The following is a 20173-nucleotide window of genomic DNA, read 5'->3' on the forward strand; positions in this document are numbered from 1 at the left end:
TTAAGTTGGTAGAAGAAGAGGAGGAACAGACTCCTGTTGCCTGATTCTGTTTTTCTATTGGCTGATTCACAGTCAGGTGGTACAAAAGGTAATCCCCTTACAAGTGAAAGTGAAAATGTCCTCCGGCACTGGGATTTCCAAAATACAGCGTCATGAGGGAAACACTCAAACAGATTTTATCTCAACACAAACATTAACTCCAGAACATTTTCACAGGGATTAGTGGAAATATTATTTTTTTAAGCAGGTAAAGTCTCATTAGAGGCAAACAAATAAAAAATACTGATGTTTCCCAGATATAATGTTTACCGTGTTCACCATGTTAGTTTAGCATGTTAGCATTCTAACATTAGCTAATTAACAGTAAACACAAAGTAAAGCCGTGGCTGATGGGAATGTCATTAGTTTTGCAGATATGTGGTCAGAAACCAGATGATGGCGCTAGAGGTAAAGTCAGAGGATCAAAAGGTATTCCAATTTACAATTATCCAACGGTTGTTGAGGTATTTCAACCTGCATGATGATTAAACTTTATTAAACTCTGCTTGCGTTTAGAGGGTTAGGGTCAGCTGCTGGATCAGTTTAAGACAGATGGAGGTCTTTATGGTTCAGAATTGAAAAATCAAAATGTTCAGTCTCCTGCTTCAAGCCAGCATTGAGTTTTTTCAATACTGAACAAAAAGCATCATATTTCCTGAACCTGAAACACTAACTGAACCTGCTCTCTGCTTTCCAAACATCCATCCACTGGGTCACTGTTAAAGAGACATCAACATAAAGACATTTTGAAGTGTTTGAACACATGACTGATGTTCACCAGAGAGACAATTATGTGTTAACAGGAACGATGAAGTATCACTGATAATAAAACAGATATACCTTGTTGAACAAGTTGTTCTTCAGGTCATAACAAAAATCCCCACAGACTTTTGTAATGTTATAAAGTATTTGTGAGTTCCTGTAAATCACCTGATTCAGTGTCACATAGCGGGCGTGGCACACATCCGCTTTATTTAACTGTTTCCTGATTGCTTTCAGCCTTATCAGAGCTGTGTTAAGTTACTGCTGATGAAAACACATTTCTTGCTTCTGCTGCTTCATATTAAAAGCTTTTCACTAACAAACTAACAGGGGGAATTTTATTGTGAAGAAATTATAGTAAATGAAATGTGTTTATCCACTGTTTTACAACCACCACTTTGACCAATAGTCACAGCCATAATGTATACAGCACGTTGCTTTTGTTAAAGACATACCTTCAAACAGGTAGCCCTGTTGTAATGGAGATGCAAAACCCTGCTGTGCTGGGCTGATGCACTGAGTCAAACTGAGTCAAACAGAGTTTAGCCAAACCAGCACGTGTTTGAAAAAGGCCTATAATGTTGTCCCTGAGGTTTAAAGAGACAGGAGTTAAAATGGCCTGTTTCAGACAGGCTGAACTGAGGGGCTGCATAAAGGACCAGTAGAAGATAAATAAAGAGTTTTTAACTGGAAATCACACAAAGATATTCCAGTAGAGCCCCAGAATATACATATAGAGCTGGAAATGTGAGAATATGTGTCCTTCAAGTCATGATCATAACAATCTGTACATTTTATTTTCAACATATGCTCTGAAATTTCGAGTCCACCTCTTTAGCTCATCAGCTGCTTTCTCCAGTTCTTCAATCGGTCCAGTTACGTTTAATAGCACTCTTGTAGTCGCCAGTGGTATCCGGGAGTGTCAGTGCCACAGTGAAAATTTTCTAAAAATCTAGTTTGACTTTATGCTAATAAAAATCTAAAGGTGTTGAGGTGGTGTATTTTTCAGCCCAATATCAAGATGTAAATCTGGGTCCTCTAACAGGGTAACAATATATATTCTTACTGCTTCACTTATTACCACCCAGCGAGCATTGGTTGTGTTTCTATCCACCTGTTTTTATTCACATTCCAATCTGCACGTAAAAAAAACCCTGTGTGGAAACATTGTAAATTTGAAAAAAATCTACTAACTAACAGAAATATCTGACTGCCACTCTTTTAATGACATCACCTTGTTATGTCTTTTTCTTCTGCAGTGGTCTAATGGCCAGCTCTCCACAGAACATCTATACTTTCCTGTCTGGCGAACCCTGCAGCCTGATTCCTGAATAAAGTTTCCAGATTGGATAACTTCTGTTGGGATTTGGCGCTATATAAATAAAATTGAAGTGAATTGAATGAATTCATTCAAGAATAAAATGGTTTATAAAACAATTTTAGGGTTGTATCTGAGGGCAGACGTCATAAGGAAGGGAGGACTGACGGAGTGACAGCAGCTGATGTTAATACTCATCTGGTAAAACATGACTCATAAATACATATCCTCTGTGTTACACTACAAGACTAAAAATGTAACCGATCATTTATCCACTCACAACAAACAGAGGGCCCAAAGTACTGTTACTGACACAAATCTGTTCCACTCAACTCAACCAAATTATCATTGATCTGGTAAGTTTATAAGATGTTATGAGTTATATTTATTGGGATTAACAGGTGTTTAGATAGTTATCTACTACTCCTACATGGTGTCGTAGAGAGGAGACTGAGTCATTGATGGTTTGGATCCAAACATGGAGACAAATATAGAAAATCACATGATACAAGAGCCTGAACCAGGAGTTGTGCTGCATGTTCAGACAGGTAGGGTCTAATCTTCCTGATGTTGTACAGGGCTAACCAATGCGACGGAGCGACTGAGGCCACGTGAACCTTAAAGGTTAGTTGGTCATCATCATGACACTCAAGTTCCGGGCAGACTTTTTGCACATGAGTTGGGTTGATTTGAGCTGGAAGCGGATGTTTTGTTGTATGGAAGGACTGGCTGTGTTGACAGGGAGCTCGGTCTTATAGAGGTTGAGCTGAGGGTGGCGTTCTTTCATCCATGCTGATATATCAGCAAGGCATGACGAGATCCTAGCCGAGACTGTGTGGTCTTCCGGTGGGAATGTAGAGTGTGAACAGATTGTTTGTCCCTGAAATGACTAATACATGTACACACACAATCACATGCAGTCAGATACGCTGACTTTGACAAACATTCAGGGTGTTTCCATTCTGCTAATTCTGCTTCCTTCTGTCTCCGCTCCTCCATCCTCCAGCCTGTGACCAAGAAATCGATCAGAGTCTGCCATCATGGAGGATGTACCAATCACTTAAATGTGTCAGAGACGAGGAGACACAGGTCTGTCCTATGTGGAAGTTGATTTTACCTGATGTCCTCACCCTGTTGATCATCTATTTATTGACTGGTCAGCTGATCAGACGGGAGAGTAAAAGGATTAGACGTGAAAAAAGCCCAACTGTAATGTTTGTAATGTTATGTGATTGTTAAACTATAGATTAGGCAAACTGTCTGTGGAAAGCGCCAATGGTTTCTCTAACATCATTCATATTTATTCATAAAATACAGTATCACATATGTAGAATGTCTGGCAGCCTTTTGTCCTTTTGCTACATCAGCCAAAATTATTTGTTTATAATTGTAATTCTAATTAGAATTATAAATTATTATTATTTCTTATTTAATTATAATTATTAACTAGAAAATGCAATTTCTGTAGAAATTGCGTGTGATTGGTGAAAGTGAATTTAGATTGCATAACTGGAAGCAGAAGAGTATTGAAAAATCTACCAAGATTAAAATTAGCAATGGTTGGAATTGAATTTACACCCTCATGTTTGTAAGATAGACATGCTATGCATTGAGCTAACATGTCACACAGTAACACCTGGCCAGATTTGGGTATTTAGCCTGTCAATTGCATAAAATTGACAAAAAAGCAGTTCAGTTCAGCTCAGCTCATTAAGCAGATTGACATCAGCTGTGCACTCCTGCATCCTTCGACTACTGAGTTCTGCCCTAAGTAGGACTCGAACTCACAACCTTTGGATCTAAAAGGAGTTGAAAGGTGACATGAACTTAAACCACTGGACTACTCAGACTGGATCTGTAGAATTGGAAAAGATGTATGTAACAAGAATAGCAATCCACACTTTAGGTAATAATGTTAAAGTAAGCTAGAGAGGAATTGACTTATGGTACATGATAGAGATGGAAAGCATCTTTGCACATGACAGCAATATTATGAGGAGCACTGCAGTGAGCAAGTATCAAACACACAACCTTGTCATCTAAGGGGTAGCTGATCATGAGAGCAGTGTTCTAAACCACTGTGCCAACAGACATTCCCAGTAATGAGAGGAAAAAATCTCCATTTTGATGAGGAAAATGTATTTGTCTCAAACCAGAGCTTGAAGCCCAGAGATTTGTACATCATTAGTGAAAGCAAGACTAGTTTAATATGAGAATGAATGATATGTGTAAAAAGTGTTTGAAGGAAGAGAGAATCTGTAAGTTTAAGAAACTGCAGTGAAAGGAGACACACATCCTGCAGACTGTATTGCAGTCAATGAGAACATGACAGGGACTCTCTATCAATTAAGGTTCAGATCTCAAAAACTATAAGTCCTATGTGAAATGTATTTACATTTTGAGAGAGAGGAGGCTTGTGGCAACATACTGAGGCAAGATATGTGCTTGAGGAGTTAAAATTTCGAGAGTGACAGCAGTTTAGAAAAACATTTCTGGTCTAAAATTATCTGTGCTCTCCACTGTGCCTGATCACATGACACACTGGTGAGACCTGAAAAAGTCTGAAAACCCCCTGACTTTGGGCTTAAATTGCTGAAAAACTACATGAACTTAAACCACTGGACTACTCAGACTGGATCTGTAGAATTGGAAAAGATGTATGTAACAAGAATAGCAATCCACACTTTAGGTAATAATGTTAAAGTAAGCTAGAGAGGAATTGACTTATGGTACATGATAGAGATGTCAAGCATCTTTGCACATGACAGCAATATTATGAGGAGCACTGCAGTGAGCAAGTATCAAACACACAACCTTGTCATCTAAGGGGTAGCTGATCATGAGAGCAGTGTTCTAAACCACTGTGCCAACAGACATTCCCAGTAATGAGAGGAAAAAATCTCCATTTTGATGAGGAAAATGTATTTGTCTCAAACCAGAGCTTGAAGCCCAGAGATTTGTACATCATTAGTGAAAGCAAGACTAGTTTAACATGAGAATGAATGATACGTGTAAAAAGTGTTTGAAGGAAGAGAGAATCTGTAAGTTTAAGAAACTGCAGTGAAAGGAGACACACATCCTGCAGACTGTATTGCAGTCAATGAGAACATGACAGGGACTCTATCAATTAAGGTTCAGATCTCAAAAACTATAAGTCCTATGTGAAATGTATTTACATTTTGAGAGAGAGGAGGCTTGTGGCAACATACTGAGGCAAGATATGTGCTTGAGGAGTTAAAATTGTGAGAGTGACAGCAGTTTAGAAAAACATTTCTGGTCTAAAATTATCTGTGCTCTCCACTGTGCCTGATCACATGACACACTGGTGAGACCTGAAAAAGTCTGAAAACCCCCTGACTTTGGGCTTAAATTGCTGAAAAACTACAAAAGAGAGTGTCTGTAGGATAAGGGACTTCCAAACAGTTGAGTGTCAAAGTGACCAAGGTTTCAACTCAGTCCGACGGTTGGTCCCATAGACTGCCATTATAAACATTAATGTTTTAAAAAATTATATAAAATCACTGAAACATGTTACATTTCAGAAAAATACAAGCACACATCTGCTGAATGAGTTGCACAGATTGACAGTTGAATGGTTTTTATAGCACAAAGTATGCAGCAGTTGAAACACGGCAAAAAACGTACGGAAGACGGAATAAGAATAAAGAGTGAGAAGAACAATGTGTGATTATTTTCAGCAATCACACAGTAATGTAATTATTTCTGTTCCAAGTGCATTTGAGCTCCACTGGGAAAAATATACAGCTGCAGTCTCAGTTATTATTTCACTAACTGAGCAGATGATTTATACCAGTTTGTATTGCTACATCATGTCTGTTCTGTCCCTTCAGTAATAAATATTTACATTTTCTATTTGTGTTATTTCTATCAGACACATTCTGTCAAACCGTATTAGATATATAATCAGTATTAGATTACAGTGCATCACAGAGGTCATGTCCTCACAGTGCAGTACAGAGTATGTGTGACCTCGTCTCCTGTAAATTAGTCCCAAACACAAAATCACAATGCAGTTTTACTGGTTTTTTAAATTTGATTATTATTATATTATAGAAGTGACATACATTATATGACTTTATAACTGTTGTTTAGTCTGTGATGGTCTGTGGTTGACAGACTGACCTCTGCTGCCATCTGGTGTTTGAGCAGTAGACGACACTCACTGATGAAGTGATTATTACACACAGTATGAAGAACCAAAACTCATAAAACATAAGAGTTGCATTTATTTATTTATTTTAAAGAAATGATCACAGTGAGTAAAGAAAGTGAGTAACGAAATGATCAGTTACTAAATACTTAAACACCAGTGACAAATTTCTGTGTGAACAGCATCAAAATCAAATCTCAGAATTTAAACTGGTTTACACATTCAAGAACATTAATATAAGTGATAAATTACAGAAAACATCATTTTCACTCATCAGTGTTTGCAATGACCGCGTTTACATGCACAAAATATTCCTACTAAGCTGTTTACATGTCTAATGAAAGCAGTGGTGCATACTTCAGTTTTCCCTATTCCTGAATCCCACATATCCCACAGAGCTGAACATAAACAGGTAAAACTACAGTAAAACCCCAGTTATGATGCACATTCTGAATGTGCTGTATACATGTCCAAAGAATGCTCCTAAAACCTGATTAACGAGTATATCACACATTTATTAATCGGAAAATGCGACATTTGGAATAAGGCCTAATTCAGAACATCCAAACAGAATATGCTGTTTACATGACCCGTATCAAATTCTGAACACTGTCATATTCGGAATAATAGTGGAATATTAGTGTGCATGTGAACGTAGTCACTGACAGTAAGATAGTGCATATACAAATATAACCAAATACAAAAATACATGTTTGGATTTTCTTGATAATTACGTACATTTTTTAAATTTAACTCCACCTTCAAAACTGTTAAAACAAAAAACAAAGTATCTGTTTATGCCTTGATGTTTACAATATATAAAAAAATATATTATATATATATATATATATATATATATATATATATATATAAAAGTAAGTGAGTAAGGTCACTTAAATAATTCAGTGGACAAGTTAAAACATATAATTTAAAGTTGGAAAGGTAAAAAGGGAAAACTACTGTGTGACTTGTGAAACAAAAGCAGTGAACACTCCTGGTATTTAATGTTATTTTCATTTAATTTTGCTTTAGAATTAAAAGGAGGAAATTATTACTTCTAATTTTAAATGGTTTCTGAGTGTGTTTATTATTTCAGAGATTAAAAGCTATATAGCCTTCATACTATATACCAACTTATATTAGAGTGTGGTCTTGTACTGTGTTAAAGGGATAGTACACTCAATTGTTTGTTACACTGTGGTCTCACAATAAGTTATATTCAAGAGGTATAGGATTTCCAAAGTGACCCAAGCTAAAAACATTAAATTAATCAGAGATAATATAACAAAGGAAATTAGGATGAAGAACTCAGGGTCCCATCTACATAATATAGAGTGTAGACAGGCTACACATCTAAAACTCTTGTACAGTTCTGTACTTTTTTTTGGTCAAAATTTACTATATACATATGTGAAGTGTTGTTGCTTTCAAAAATGTTAAAGTTATTTACTTCTGTAAAGTTGTTTAATTCTATTATTTGTCTTTTGTTAAACAATAACTTTAGACACCATTTGAACATGCACATCTAATCTGTACATTTAATTCTTGGCTAGTGTTCATATGAATCTGGTGGCTGCTGTTCAGGATTTTATTAGTCTTACTGCAGTGACTCCAAACATTTTTACATTGCATGTTTTAGAGTTTGGGTTTCTGGCCAAACTTCACCTGCTTCCAAACTGCAGAGACGGAAAAAAGTCTGAAGTTTGTTTATTTAATCGGAGACAAAACATGTTGGTTTCACAATAAAGATGTTTGTTACACTGAAGCGTTGGTGGAGTTTTGACCTTTTTATGTTGCATTTCTAATTTTTACTTTTTCAAATATTTCAGGGTTTCCTTTTTTCTTACTCATTTGAATACATTTTCTTCTTTTAGAAACATGTTTCAGTTTATTTTTAGCTCAATTTGAAAGAATAAAGATAAATATTTGTTTGTCCTGTTTCCGTTTTGGCCTTTCAAACTGCACTATTTTAAGTTGCAGTTGGTTAATGATTGTAAAGATCTGTCATAGCTACATAAGGAAATATATGACTTTCACTTAACATTTTGAACTGTTTGTTCATGAATTGAAATTAATAGATGTAATTCTGTTGAGTCAAATTATGCAGTTGAATCTGCACCATCTTTTATAACACAACATTTTCTATTCCTCTTTCCTCTTGTATCGTTTTGTGCTCTCTTCGTCATCTGTTTCTTCTGACACCGGCTCTGCATTGAAAATGACGGTGTAATGATCTGATATCCCGTCATCCTGGACAGTGAGATCAGAGATTTCAACATTCCTGGTGATGACCAGATCCAGAAAGTGATCACTCCGGTGTGTCGGCTCCTCTACATGCTGAACAAGATTATACCATTCCAAAAGCTGTCGAAACTCAGTAGTTGAGCTCATCATTTCATTCTCAACATGGATATTGAAGTCGCCAGTAATGATGATGCTGTTGTAACGTGCAGAAGCTTCATCCAAAAGACTTTGAAACTCTTCCAGGAATCGGTAGAACTGGGTCAAGCTGTTCAAGTTACCCGGTGGGCGATACACATTGATGAGCAGGACAGGTTGGCCCCACTCACAATGTTGCAGCTCTGCAGCAACATATTCAAAGGTTTCTGGGGCTTTTTTTGTTAGTTTTCTTTTTTCACCCTGTAACACCTGTGAATACTGAATCGCTACCCCTCCCCCTCGAGATTTCCTCACCTGGTTGACATTGAAAGTGTCTCGAGTTGCCCTCACCTGATGAAAGGAACTGAAATTTTCCGGTGAAGCTGCCCCGAGAACGTGATCTCCACCTTTCCTTTTTAACCATGTCTCAGTTGGGAGAAAGACGTCCAAGCTGTTTTGTGTTATGAGCTCTTTGATTTCTTCTGTTTTTGCTGTCAGTGACTGAACATTTAGCAGCCCCATCCTTATTGATCCAGGAGGACTTGGGTTGGTCTCAAACTTGTGATTGTTTTCTTCATTACTGTCACTTTTTCTGGTTTTGATCAACACAACCAGCTTTTTCTTTTGCTTTCCGCCACTCTGCTTGTTTTCCTCTTCCTCTGTCTCTTCCTCACTATCACTCTCCTCATCCCCTCGATCACTCTCTTCCTCCTCACGATCTCTCTCTTTATCCCCTCGATCACTCTCTTCCTCCTCACGATCTCTCTCTTCATCCCCCCGATCACTCTCTTCCTCCTCACGATCTCTCTCTTCATCCCCCCGATCACTCTCTTCCTCCTCACGATCTCTCTCTTCATCCCCCCGATCACTCTCTTCCTCCTCACGATCTCTCTCTTCATCCCCACTATCTCGTTTTTCGTTCATTTCTCTGGAAAGAGAATAAGAAATCACAGCAGCATATCTACGAAGCTGTTCCTCTTCTTGTTTTCTGGCGATCTCTCTGCGAAGCTGTTCCTCTTGCTGTCTTCTGGCGATCTCTCTGCGAAGCTGTTCCTCTTGCTGTCTTCTGGCGACCTCTCTGCGAAGCTGTTCCTCTTGCTGTCTTCTGGCGACCTCTCTGCGAAGCTGTTCCTCTTGCTGTCTTCTGGCAAACTCTCTGCGATGCTGTTCCTCTTCTTGTTTTCTGGCGAACTCTCTGCGAAGCTGTTCCTCTTGCTGTCTTCTGGCAAACTCTCTGCGATGCTGTTCCTCTTGCTGTCTTCTGGCGAACTCTCTGCGAAGCTGTTCCTCTTGCTGTCTTCTGGCGACCTCTCTGCGAAGCTGTTCCTCTTCTTGTTTTCTGGCGAACTCTCTGCGAAGCTGTTCCTCTTCTTGTTTTCTGGCGAACTCTCTGCGAAGCTGTTCCTCTTGTTCTCGTTGATGTTTCTCCATCTCTTCAAGCATCCTCCTGTGAACAACGACAGTGAAGATACAGTCAGAATAATTTAAAAACACCAACATCGATGGTAGCAATGTTGAAACACCAAAGCCAACTAGATTTACTTTGAAATTAGATTTCAGAAGAAATAATTGTGAACTGAATCATTTTTAAAAAGTCTTAGGCTAAGCAGTTTTGAGGACTATTTGTAGATCACAGCTACAACTTGCTGGGAGCTACTGTATGTGGTTGCTAAGGTTTGTTGGTTGCTGTGATGTTTTGAGTCATTACTACAGTATGTTTCTCTGCTTTTGCTAAAGTCATCTGGCTGGTGTTTTGTGCACTGCTAGGTGATGTCTGTGGTGTTCAGTTTAGGGTTCTGGTAGGGTGATAATTGGTCAACTGCTGAGTTGTAAGAGTTGCAGGAGGGTTTGGAGTTGCTGCTACTTCAACATGTTGCTCTGCAGATGCAAGAGTCACTTTGTTGTTAGATGGTTACTATGATGTGTGGTTTAGTGACCAAGGAGTATGGAAGGGTGCCATGACTGATTGCTAATGCTAGGTTCAGACCGCACGATATTTTTGACTGATAAGATGTCACTGTGTCAAATAAGACAATTATAGAGCGAAAAGTCAGACTGCATGTTGGTACCCGACCGATCTGACAGATGGAGGTGCCAGTGTTGAAGTAAATTAAAATGAAACATTAAAATTTATCATTTATTACTCATTTCTGTACTTATCTCTTGGCTGGTGTATGTCTGTGCTGTCTCAGAGGGGACTGTCTTACTATATGTTAGATTTATAGCACATTCCTAGGTGAGTAGTGAGTCTCCTCTTTCCATCCGCTCGTGTTTCCATAGAAGCTAATATCTGTGCTGAACTCTGCCTGAAAGCTTTCCTCTGTTTCACAGTTCCACCTCCCAGCATGAGCAGTACCAGCAACAAGTTGCTCAACAAGGTGACAGATAGTGAAGAAATTCGGACTTGTCTTTTTGTTGGGACGTTCCAGATGTGGCATCAATTGTCGTCCACTATGATACACTACTTATATTGTCCTCCCTGATGCCCTTTTTCAGTCCTGATGCCCGATGTCTGTTGGGTGGAGTTGGCATTGAGCTGATATCGTGTAGTCTGAACCTGGCAGGAGGTTTCTAAGACATTCTTACTGGGGTGGTGATTGGTTGCTGGAGTGTTTGGTGCTGTTCTCTGATTCTAATGTCTCTTTTTCATGATGATTCGGCTTCAAGCTGCTGTGACATAACCTGCTTCAACCCTGTCATCTGCATGATCAGTATGTTCCTAACAGTTCACTGTTGGCAAACACTTGGAGCATCATGGATGGAGATGATATAGAGGATTATAGATTATATAGTGAAGAGAATTATACTGCAGTTGTGGTTTACACATGTTTCTGTTTTGGTCTGGAGTTTTTTATCTAACATGAATCCAAACTTACTGCAGCTGCTGTTCTTTCTAAATGAGGAAATTACAAACTGTTTACTGACACCTTTCAAACCTACAGAATCACTTTAATGTATTTCACAGAAAACATCATACTTCATGTCGTCAAGCTGTTTCCTCAGTGTCCTGGTCATCTCTAAGATTGCGTCAGCTGTGTCTCTCAGTGATTGGCTCGCCTCAGTCACATGATTCTTCTCGATCATGTCTTTCCAGTTGTCAATGGCCTCTGAAAGTGCAAACGCCAGTCCAACAGCTCCTCCCACAGCCTGATGGTCAATGGGAAGAGATCAATACATTCATTTTCAGTCTTATGAGATGAAGCAAATGCACATTTATCAAACATATATTGAATAAAAACATTAAGTCAATAATTATCAATCTATTAATAACAACATTTTGACATGTTATTATAAAAGATAATTATGTATGATTGTCTGTGTCATATGTGTATAGTTAAATAATCTTACCAGGCCGCCTCCTTTAAGAAATGTTTTAAATCCAGCCGATGACACTTTTTTGATGAGTTGTTCAGCTCCTTTAGCAAACAAAAGTTTGGATGCTTTCCCTTCAGCTTGAAATGAGAAACATATTAAAACACCGGCGACTGCAGTCATGACTTCAGGCATGATTAAGTTTGGGTTGAGCTGTGGTGAATCCAGGCCAGTAAACCCTCTCGCCCCCCCCCAACCATCTCCAAATGAGCTGATGTTGATTGGCCACTTCAGTCCACTTCTTCTCGCCATGGCTCCCAGAATTTCAGTCATGACATGTCGGTCCAGTTCATCTGGGTCTGTGAAGGAGTTCACTCCCTTCTTCTCCGCCTTCAGTTTCTTCAACAGTCGCTGGATTGTTTCTCCAATGTCGTTGCTCTTCTGTTCTATCTTCTGCGCATCTTTCATGGTGTCGCTGGATATAAGGTGCTCAGTGAGTTTAGTAGCCAGAGAGACAGTGACACCGACACCTGTATACACTCCTCCTACCAAAGCTAAAGCTGGAGCCGCAGCTCCGCCGGTGAACAAAGTGGCCACGCCGGCCCCGATCAGACATGCAGCTCCCGCCACTGACACTGAACTGCCAATACATTCACTGCCGTTACATTTCTCCCTGAGTGACTCCAGCTCTCTGGCCAGTTTCCGTAGCTTCTCTGCACAGCGCTCCCTCTGCTCGATCCAGGAGAAAATCCGCTCCAGCAGCTGGTCAGCTGTGGCCATGATGGAGGTCCTCCAACCAGAGAGCAGAAAACCTCAGCAGTGTGATCAACAGGAAGCTGAAAGAAGAAAGTTGGAGGATGCATTAGAGCAGTGGTTCCCAACCTTTTACCCTCAGAGACCCCTATTTTACCTTTAAACTGACGACCCCTGAGGAACTGACATATTATGGACCTTTCAAATTATATTCAGTTCAGAACAGTACAGGCTTGGTGACCCCTAGTGGGGGTCGGGACCCCCAGGTTGGGAACCAGCGGAGTAGAGGACACTTTGAATTATTTGTTGCAACCATCCATCTTCATGACAACTGAACAATATCTGCTGATGAAGACCAGGAAACACAGTTGGAAGCTCTGAAATGGACCTTGAAGTAAATTGTTACGTCTCTGGTCACAAATGAACTCTTACACAGGTCTAAAAATGCTGTAAAGCACTTCTTCTGTAACATAAGAGATTTAAAAATTACATTTGTTTTAATGTTGACAAATAACAGACTTTTTACAAATAAGTACAAATTAAAAGGGAAAGAAAAAGTAGAGATACAAACACAAAAGAAGAAATAAAAGCTGTACAGTTAAATATATATGATAATGAATATATATGTAAAATATTTTAAATCATTTGTTAAATAAATAGACAAAGCATAAAAAGGAATCATAAAAGTAAAACAAATACAGTACAACCCAAACCACATTATATCATCTCCTCACCCTCCCAAACTCCTTTAAGGAAAACAAAACAAAATACTGGTAACAAATAGTCGTTACAAAGCTGGTCTTCATAATCTGCATTTGGTTTAAAGTGTTTGAAAAGTTCGACTCTGTTGTTTCTACACTTTGGTTAAAGCCAAGCTGCAGCACGTACAGCTGATCTCATGGGTGTGTACAGGAAGGATTACATAAACGAGACTGTTACATATGTGATTACTGTACGTAAGTAAGAACCCCAGTAAGAGGTGAACGCTGGTTCACCTCTTACTGGGGTTCATCACCATGGTAACATGGTGGATCAACACCGCCACCATGGACCAATCAGATCACTAGAAATAAAGAGTCATCATTCCTACAAGATCACGACATGGACAGTCCTGAGTTATAATAAAGTGTTAAAGTAAAAATGATCAATATATATTTTTACAGGTCAGTTGTTCCATGTTTCTGGTTTTAAAACAGAGCTTCGTTCAAAACGGTCAGATCGTTTACGACACTAAACACATATTTTAATAGTTTAATAGTGATTTTACTCTCTGATTCATCGCTGCAGTCAGAATAACATCAGACAACTGTGTGATGAAAACTGCAAATAAAAACATTAATACTGTTAATTGGCTCCATGATTATAACTCATCAGTCATTAACTACTTATACACTCTTTGCTTCAGCAACAGAAACAGTCTGACGTTACTTTAAGTTTGTAATGTGACATATTCAGATGGTTTCTAAACAGTAAAAATACTCCCTCTATACTTCAGTCATATAGAATAATTCCTACATGTATTTTATTGATTTATGATTTCTAGTGTTTGTTGTATGATTACAGGCTCGTTTACATCTCACTTGGTTGGATATGACTTTTTGCTTTCTGCAGGTTCTTGGTTTCACTGTTTCATCTCATATCATATGAAGAACAGCTCTGATTTATCAGCTTATAGCTGTTCAACCAGAGTTACTGAGCTGCTTGATAAAAGCTTCATAGTTCTGGTTCTGGACAGACAAAGTTGGGCTCAGTGAAGCCAGAACATCCTGGATATGTTGAACTTGACTTATAGTTCAGGCCTCTGTTCTCAGTTCAGTTTTTGTCGTGTTGTTGTTGTTGTTTGTTAGTGAAACAAGACACAGGTGAAACACATAAGGCAATCAACAAAGGCAGGAAAACACATGAAATAAAAGGTAACAACATATAAGGAGAGAACATTTCAAAATAAAACAGGAACTAAATTAATCAGACATCAACGAACAAGTGACACAACACAAGGGCAGGCTGGGGGCTGAAAGACTGTGGAAGACACTGGGAGCAGGGCAGGTGAGAAGAGAAAGTGGGGAGGGAAAGGCTCACCCACCAGACACAGAGAGTAGGAGGCAGAGGCAACACTAGGAAGACAGAGAACAGACCAGCCACTAAAAGGCAACCAAAGTAACACCAAGTCAGAAAGTCCCAGAATAAACACACAAAAGATCTTCAAAACCAACCAGCAGAATCACAATCTACGTGATCCAAGTGTGCTCAGAGAGCTGTTCACACTTTTTTATTGTATAGATTAAGAAATTTACATTTAGACCTGCAGCTGGATGAAAAAATAGAAAAATAAGCGTTTCTTACCTGTTTGGTGAGAATCTAAGTCCAAAAGCTTTTCCTGTTGTGTTTAAGTAAAGTTTTAAACAAAGCAGAGACTGAGACTGTGAATCTCGGCTCTGAGTTTGTTCCTTCGACTGTCTGTTGTTGTTCTTCTTCTTTTTTCCGCTTTATTGCGGGTGGCAACCAGCGTAAAGGCGCATTACCACCACCCCTATGTTGGCGTGTGAACCAGAGTTATCTACCCCTATGTTACCCTTTCCTGCTTCAGCGTCCAGACCGTGGTCAGGAAGCACAGGGGAGACTTTATTTACTACTCCAGAGCCGAAGTCACCGCTAACTTCGGGGTTAACTCCCTCCACTTTTATCAACAGGTAGCAAAGCAAGAAACGGGAGCAGTTCAGTCAGAACAGCTCAAACTGTACATACGCTGTACTATAACTGTCACAGCTAAACTGCTAACTTAACTTTCTCTGTGCTCCGGTCACCGCCATCACAATCACACATGCTCGCTCCCTCTGACCACCCACTTGCATCACGCGCACTTCCTAGGCACTGAGCTATTTCTTAAAGGAACCACGCCACTTGTATAACACCTATGAACAAGTCAGAAAAGAGAAAAAAAGGAAAATGTCCTAAATGCTAAATTCTGTTGATCAATCCAGTTTCTCTCAAGTACTGGAATAGACTCCCTAACCCAGTTGTAAATTGTGGAGATGATCGTGCTACATGCTAACATGCTATGGTAAGCGTATTGTGTCATTTTCGGTTGCCAACTGTTTACTGATAGCGTTGTTGCTGCTCTCAACTCATTTGATTTTGCTATATTTCTTAATACTGTGGATAAATACCCGCTGTATATTTAAACTTTTGCTAGTTCTACACAAGCACTCTCAGCGCTGTCTCTCTTAGCGACTTTTCTCGCTAATCGCACAGTTGTTAGTTACTTTAGCTCAGCAGCTAGCATTAGCAGCTAACTTAATGATGGCTTCTCTCTCTCGCTCTCCTGCTCTCTCTTGCTCGGTGTGTCTTATGTTAAGTTATTCCTCTGCCTCCTTTAGTGATAATGGTACGTTTAATAAGTGTAGTTTATTTGCAGTACTGGAGGCGAGGCTCAGTGAATTGGAAGCGTGGCTCCACACCATTCAAAAACACTCAGTAACTAATGTAGTTAGCCAGCCCCCAGTATCCGGTGTGGGCCGACCTAGCGTAGCTCCCACTCCCCCGGTAGTTCCCGAGCAGCCGGGAAGCCAGGGCGGCTGGGTGACTGTCCGAAGGAAGCATAGCCCTAAGCAGAAGCCCACGGTTCACCACCAACCAGTTCATGTTTCTAACTGGTTCTCCCCCCTCAGCGACACACCTGCTGAGAAACAAACTTTGATTATTGGCAGCTCCATAGTCAGAAACGTGAAGTTAGCGACACCAGCAGCCATTGTTAAATGTGTTCCTGGGGCCAGAGCGGGCGACATTGAGTCAAATTTAAAACTGGTACGTAAATATGGTACAATTGTTATTCATGTCGGCGGTAACGATTCCCGATTACGCCAATCGGAGGTCACTAAAATCAATGTTGAGTCAGTGTGCACATATGCAAATACAATGTTGGACTCTGTCATTTTCTCTGGACCGCTGCCTAATCTGACCAGTGATGTCATGTATAGCCACATGTCATCATTCAACCGCTGGCTGTCGAGGTGGCGTCCAGCAAACGATGTGGGCTTCATAGATAACTGGCAGACTTTCTGGGGAAGACCTGGTCTGATTAGGAGAGACGGCATACATCCCACTCTGGATGGAGCTGCTCTCATATCCAGAAATATGCCTGAGTTTATTAGCAGACCAAAACCATGACAACCCAGAGTTGAGACCAGGAGGCAGAGCTGCAGTCCTACACGCTTCTCTGCGCTTCCATTAGAGCAGTTACCCACCCAAAACCACATAGAGACTGTGTCTGTCCCCAAAACCACATAGAGACTGCATCTGTCCCCAAAACCACATAGAGACTGTGTCTGTCCCCCAAACCACATAGAGACTGTGTCTGTCCCCAAAACCACATAGAAACTGTGTCTGATCCCAAAGTAAACAAAAGGGGATTCATTCATAAAAATCTAATAAAAATTAGAACCACGTCTGCAATAGTACAACAAAACAAGAGAATTAAATGCGGACTCTTAAACATTAGATCTCTATCATCTAAAGCTGTATTAGTAAACGATTTAATCTCAGCCAGTTTACAGCCAGTTCTATTTGTTATAGTGTACTATACTATGTAATACACTTTGAAAATAATATATTTAATCAGATTAAATGTAATTTAAATAAGTATACTAAAGCATAGCTTAAGTTAAATGACAGTTTCAGTAAACTTTTTCAGACTTATACTATAAAAGCACATACACTAAAGAAAAATGTACTTTTATGATGTAGTACTTAAATACAACTTAAATGCAATACAGGCATTCTTATAAAAAATATACATGGACATTTTAAAAAATAATTTTGAAATGTATGCTCTTAAAAAGTATAATAAAATGTATCTTAGATTAAGTGCATGGTAGAGTGAACTTGCTATAAATATACTGTTAAAGCACATTAAATACAATAATTAAAAATAGATATTTAAAAAATATTACTTAAGTTAAACCTTAAAAAAACATGATATTTATACACTTTTACTAATTACGTATTTTGGAGACACCTGAAATGCACCGTTACTATACTTCAACACAAGTAGAAATGTACTTGTTTAAACTTTTAACACATACGTTTATGCTAAAAGTATACTTTAAGGATAGAAAAATTATTAATACTTATTTTTCACTTGGGTCAAAGCTGGGTCCATGGGCAGAGTTAACGTCCAGGTGTGACGTACCCAGGGAATTCTGGGAGACTGAAGGACTCCCTTTGCATGACAAACATGTGGTCTGGCCTGTGAGGCCTCAACAATATAATATTGTGATATTTTATATGAATATAAAATAAGGATTATAAAATGGATAGTTCTGGCCTTTGATGATGATTGTCTGAGTCTCGGTCAAAGCAGTTATTAAATACTCTATAAACACACACCTGTGACCACATCACAGTATTACTGCGCCAATTAATCACCTACACAAACTGTTTCAAAATGTCAGATTTCATTGTGAATTTAGGTTTACTGGGTGGGCTAAGTGTGGATGAGTGGTGAAAAGAGATGGACAGGATGGAGGAGGAAGATAAAAAAAAAAGAAAGGAGACACACTGAAATTAATGAAAGTAGAAAATAAAGAGCTGGAAGAGTCAAGAAAGGAAGCCGGGACCCTGTAAGAGATCCAGACCCACCATGCATTGTGGAAAGCGACAAAGACTGTCAGTAAACAGCGAAACCTCCCTGGCTCTCCCTGCTGGAGACGGACGCTGTTTTCTCAGGTGGCGGTGCACCGAAGAGTCAGTAGTGAGGACTGACCGTGAAACGAAACTGAGTTCCCCATACATGAAAACCCACTGGTCATATCAACAGATTAAAGGTATGAAACAGATATTTAACTAGTTAGTAATGTAGAATTTTCTTTTATAACTTTGTCTTGTTATGTGATGTGTCAGCTAACTTATCCTAAATGTGCGCCAGGTGGCAAATTTAGTTTGTAAAGTCACTTCTATTGTCATTAATTAATGTTTATTAGCATGCTAATCGCTAATCGTGAGTTAAGCTAATCGCTAATGAGCCACCATGCTGGGTGGACTTTGTCAAGAAGTTTGTACAAGTTACCTCTGTGTCCAGAATGTAAACTCACATAGTTTATGCTGTAAATATATATATATAATATATATAATACGCATATATATATAATATAAGTTACAGTGTATTGTGTATTAAAGCTAGAACACAGTCATCAAAGTAGCCTCCTTTTGCAGATATAACAGGCGAACACACTGGTGAAATTCTTTCTACAATGGAAATCAAATATTGTTCAGAAAGTTCTTCCCAACATTGTTTGAAGTTCCTACAAATGTGTTGCACTTGCAGGTTGTTTTGCTTTCACCCTTCAGTCCAGTTCATCCCAAACCAGCTCAGTGGGGTTTAGCTCTGGAGACAGCGCTGGCCATCGACATAATTTGAAGCCTACCATCTTGATCTTTTCCTCTGAGGTAACTGTGACAGTGTGCAGGTATGTTTGCTGTATGATGAACCTCTGAGCCAAAATCTGCAAAATGCTATTTTAGTCCCTTTGGTCCAGAGTTCCAGTCGATCTGGATCCAGCTAAAGAGCCTCAGATCATCACGCTTCCTCCTCCAAGCTTTCATACAGACAAAGAGGTTTGTAAGTAATCAGCAAAAGTTGGGAAACATGTAGGAATTGTTTCCATCAACTTTCAAGACTTAATTTACTTCCATTGCTGCAGAAAAGATAATTTGTTCTGTTTTTTGTTAACCCGAGTTATAACTGTGAAATTTGCATTATTTTTCAGTTTTTGGTAATTAAACTCTTTGTTACCTCTGGCAGTTTACTGCTTACCCTTGTATCATTTAAGGTTTATTCACTGGACCTCAACTGCTTTAATTTAGATAAAAACTGGAAAAATGAGAGTTTTCTTTTGACCAGTTTTCATTACTGTAATACTTTTCTTCCAGACTCATGATAACTTAGCAAAGTCTGTCTGCAGATGAAGGCCAACGGATGCAGCTGAGAGTCTGCAGGTCTAGTAAGTGGACCTTGAGTAAAGAATTTTCTTTTTTCCAAAGTCCATAATGAACCTTGAAGTTACACATGTCTTCATGAATAATGAACAGTTTTAAACCCACCTGTGGATGATTTGTACATGTGTATTAACAGTTAATTCATGTTTTAAGCATATTTTATAGTATATATTTGACTGTTATCAATCATTAATTAACTGTTTATTCACTGGTTATTGATGCCTCACAGGAGGAGTTTTAGTTGTTGACAAATACAATAATAAAACGTTTACATACTGCTTATGAATGCTAAATGTGGGTTATGTGGGTTAAATGTGCGTATTTTCATTGAGTACTGATTGAAGATTTAAGTGCATCTTACATCTTAAGAGGAAATCTCATTGATATAAAAGCTGAAGGAGCCAAATGGATCCCTGCAGTTTCATCCTGAAGTAAACAGACAGCCA

At 39.0% G+C, this 20173-nt stretch overlaps 1 protein-coding gene across 1 annotated transcript; it reads right to left on the reverse strand.

Annotated features, from left to right (window-relative positions):
• Positions 1–8432: 8432 nt before the first annotated feature.
• Positions 8433–13252, reverse strand: LOC121884727 (trichohyalin-like). Its single transcript, XM_042393699.1, has 3 exons — positions 12018–13252; positions 11647–11816; positions 8433–10116 (listed from the first exon to the last, which is right to left on the reverse strand). The coding sequence occupies exons 1-3, from the start codon at positions 12759–12761 to the stop codon at positions 8433–8435; spliced, it is 2598 nt and encodes an 865-aa protein (XP_042249633.1). The 5' UTR covers positions 12762–13252.
• Between the last annotated feature and the right edge of the window lie 6921 nt (positions 13253–20173).

The sequence above is a fragment of the Thunnus maccoyii genome, chromosome 18 (genome assembly GCF_910596095.1).
Source record: "Thunnus maccoyii chromosome 18, fThuMac1.1, whole genome shotgun sequence".
Lineage (NCBI taxonomy): Eukaryota > Metazoa > Chordata > Actinopteri > Scombriformes > Scombridae > Thunnus > Thunnus maccoyii.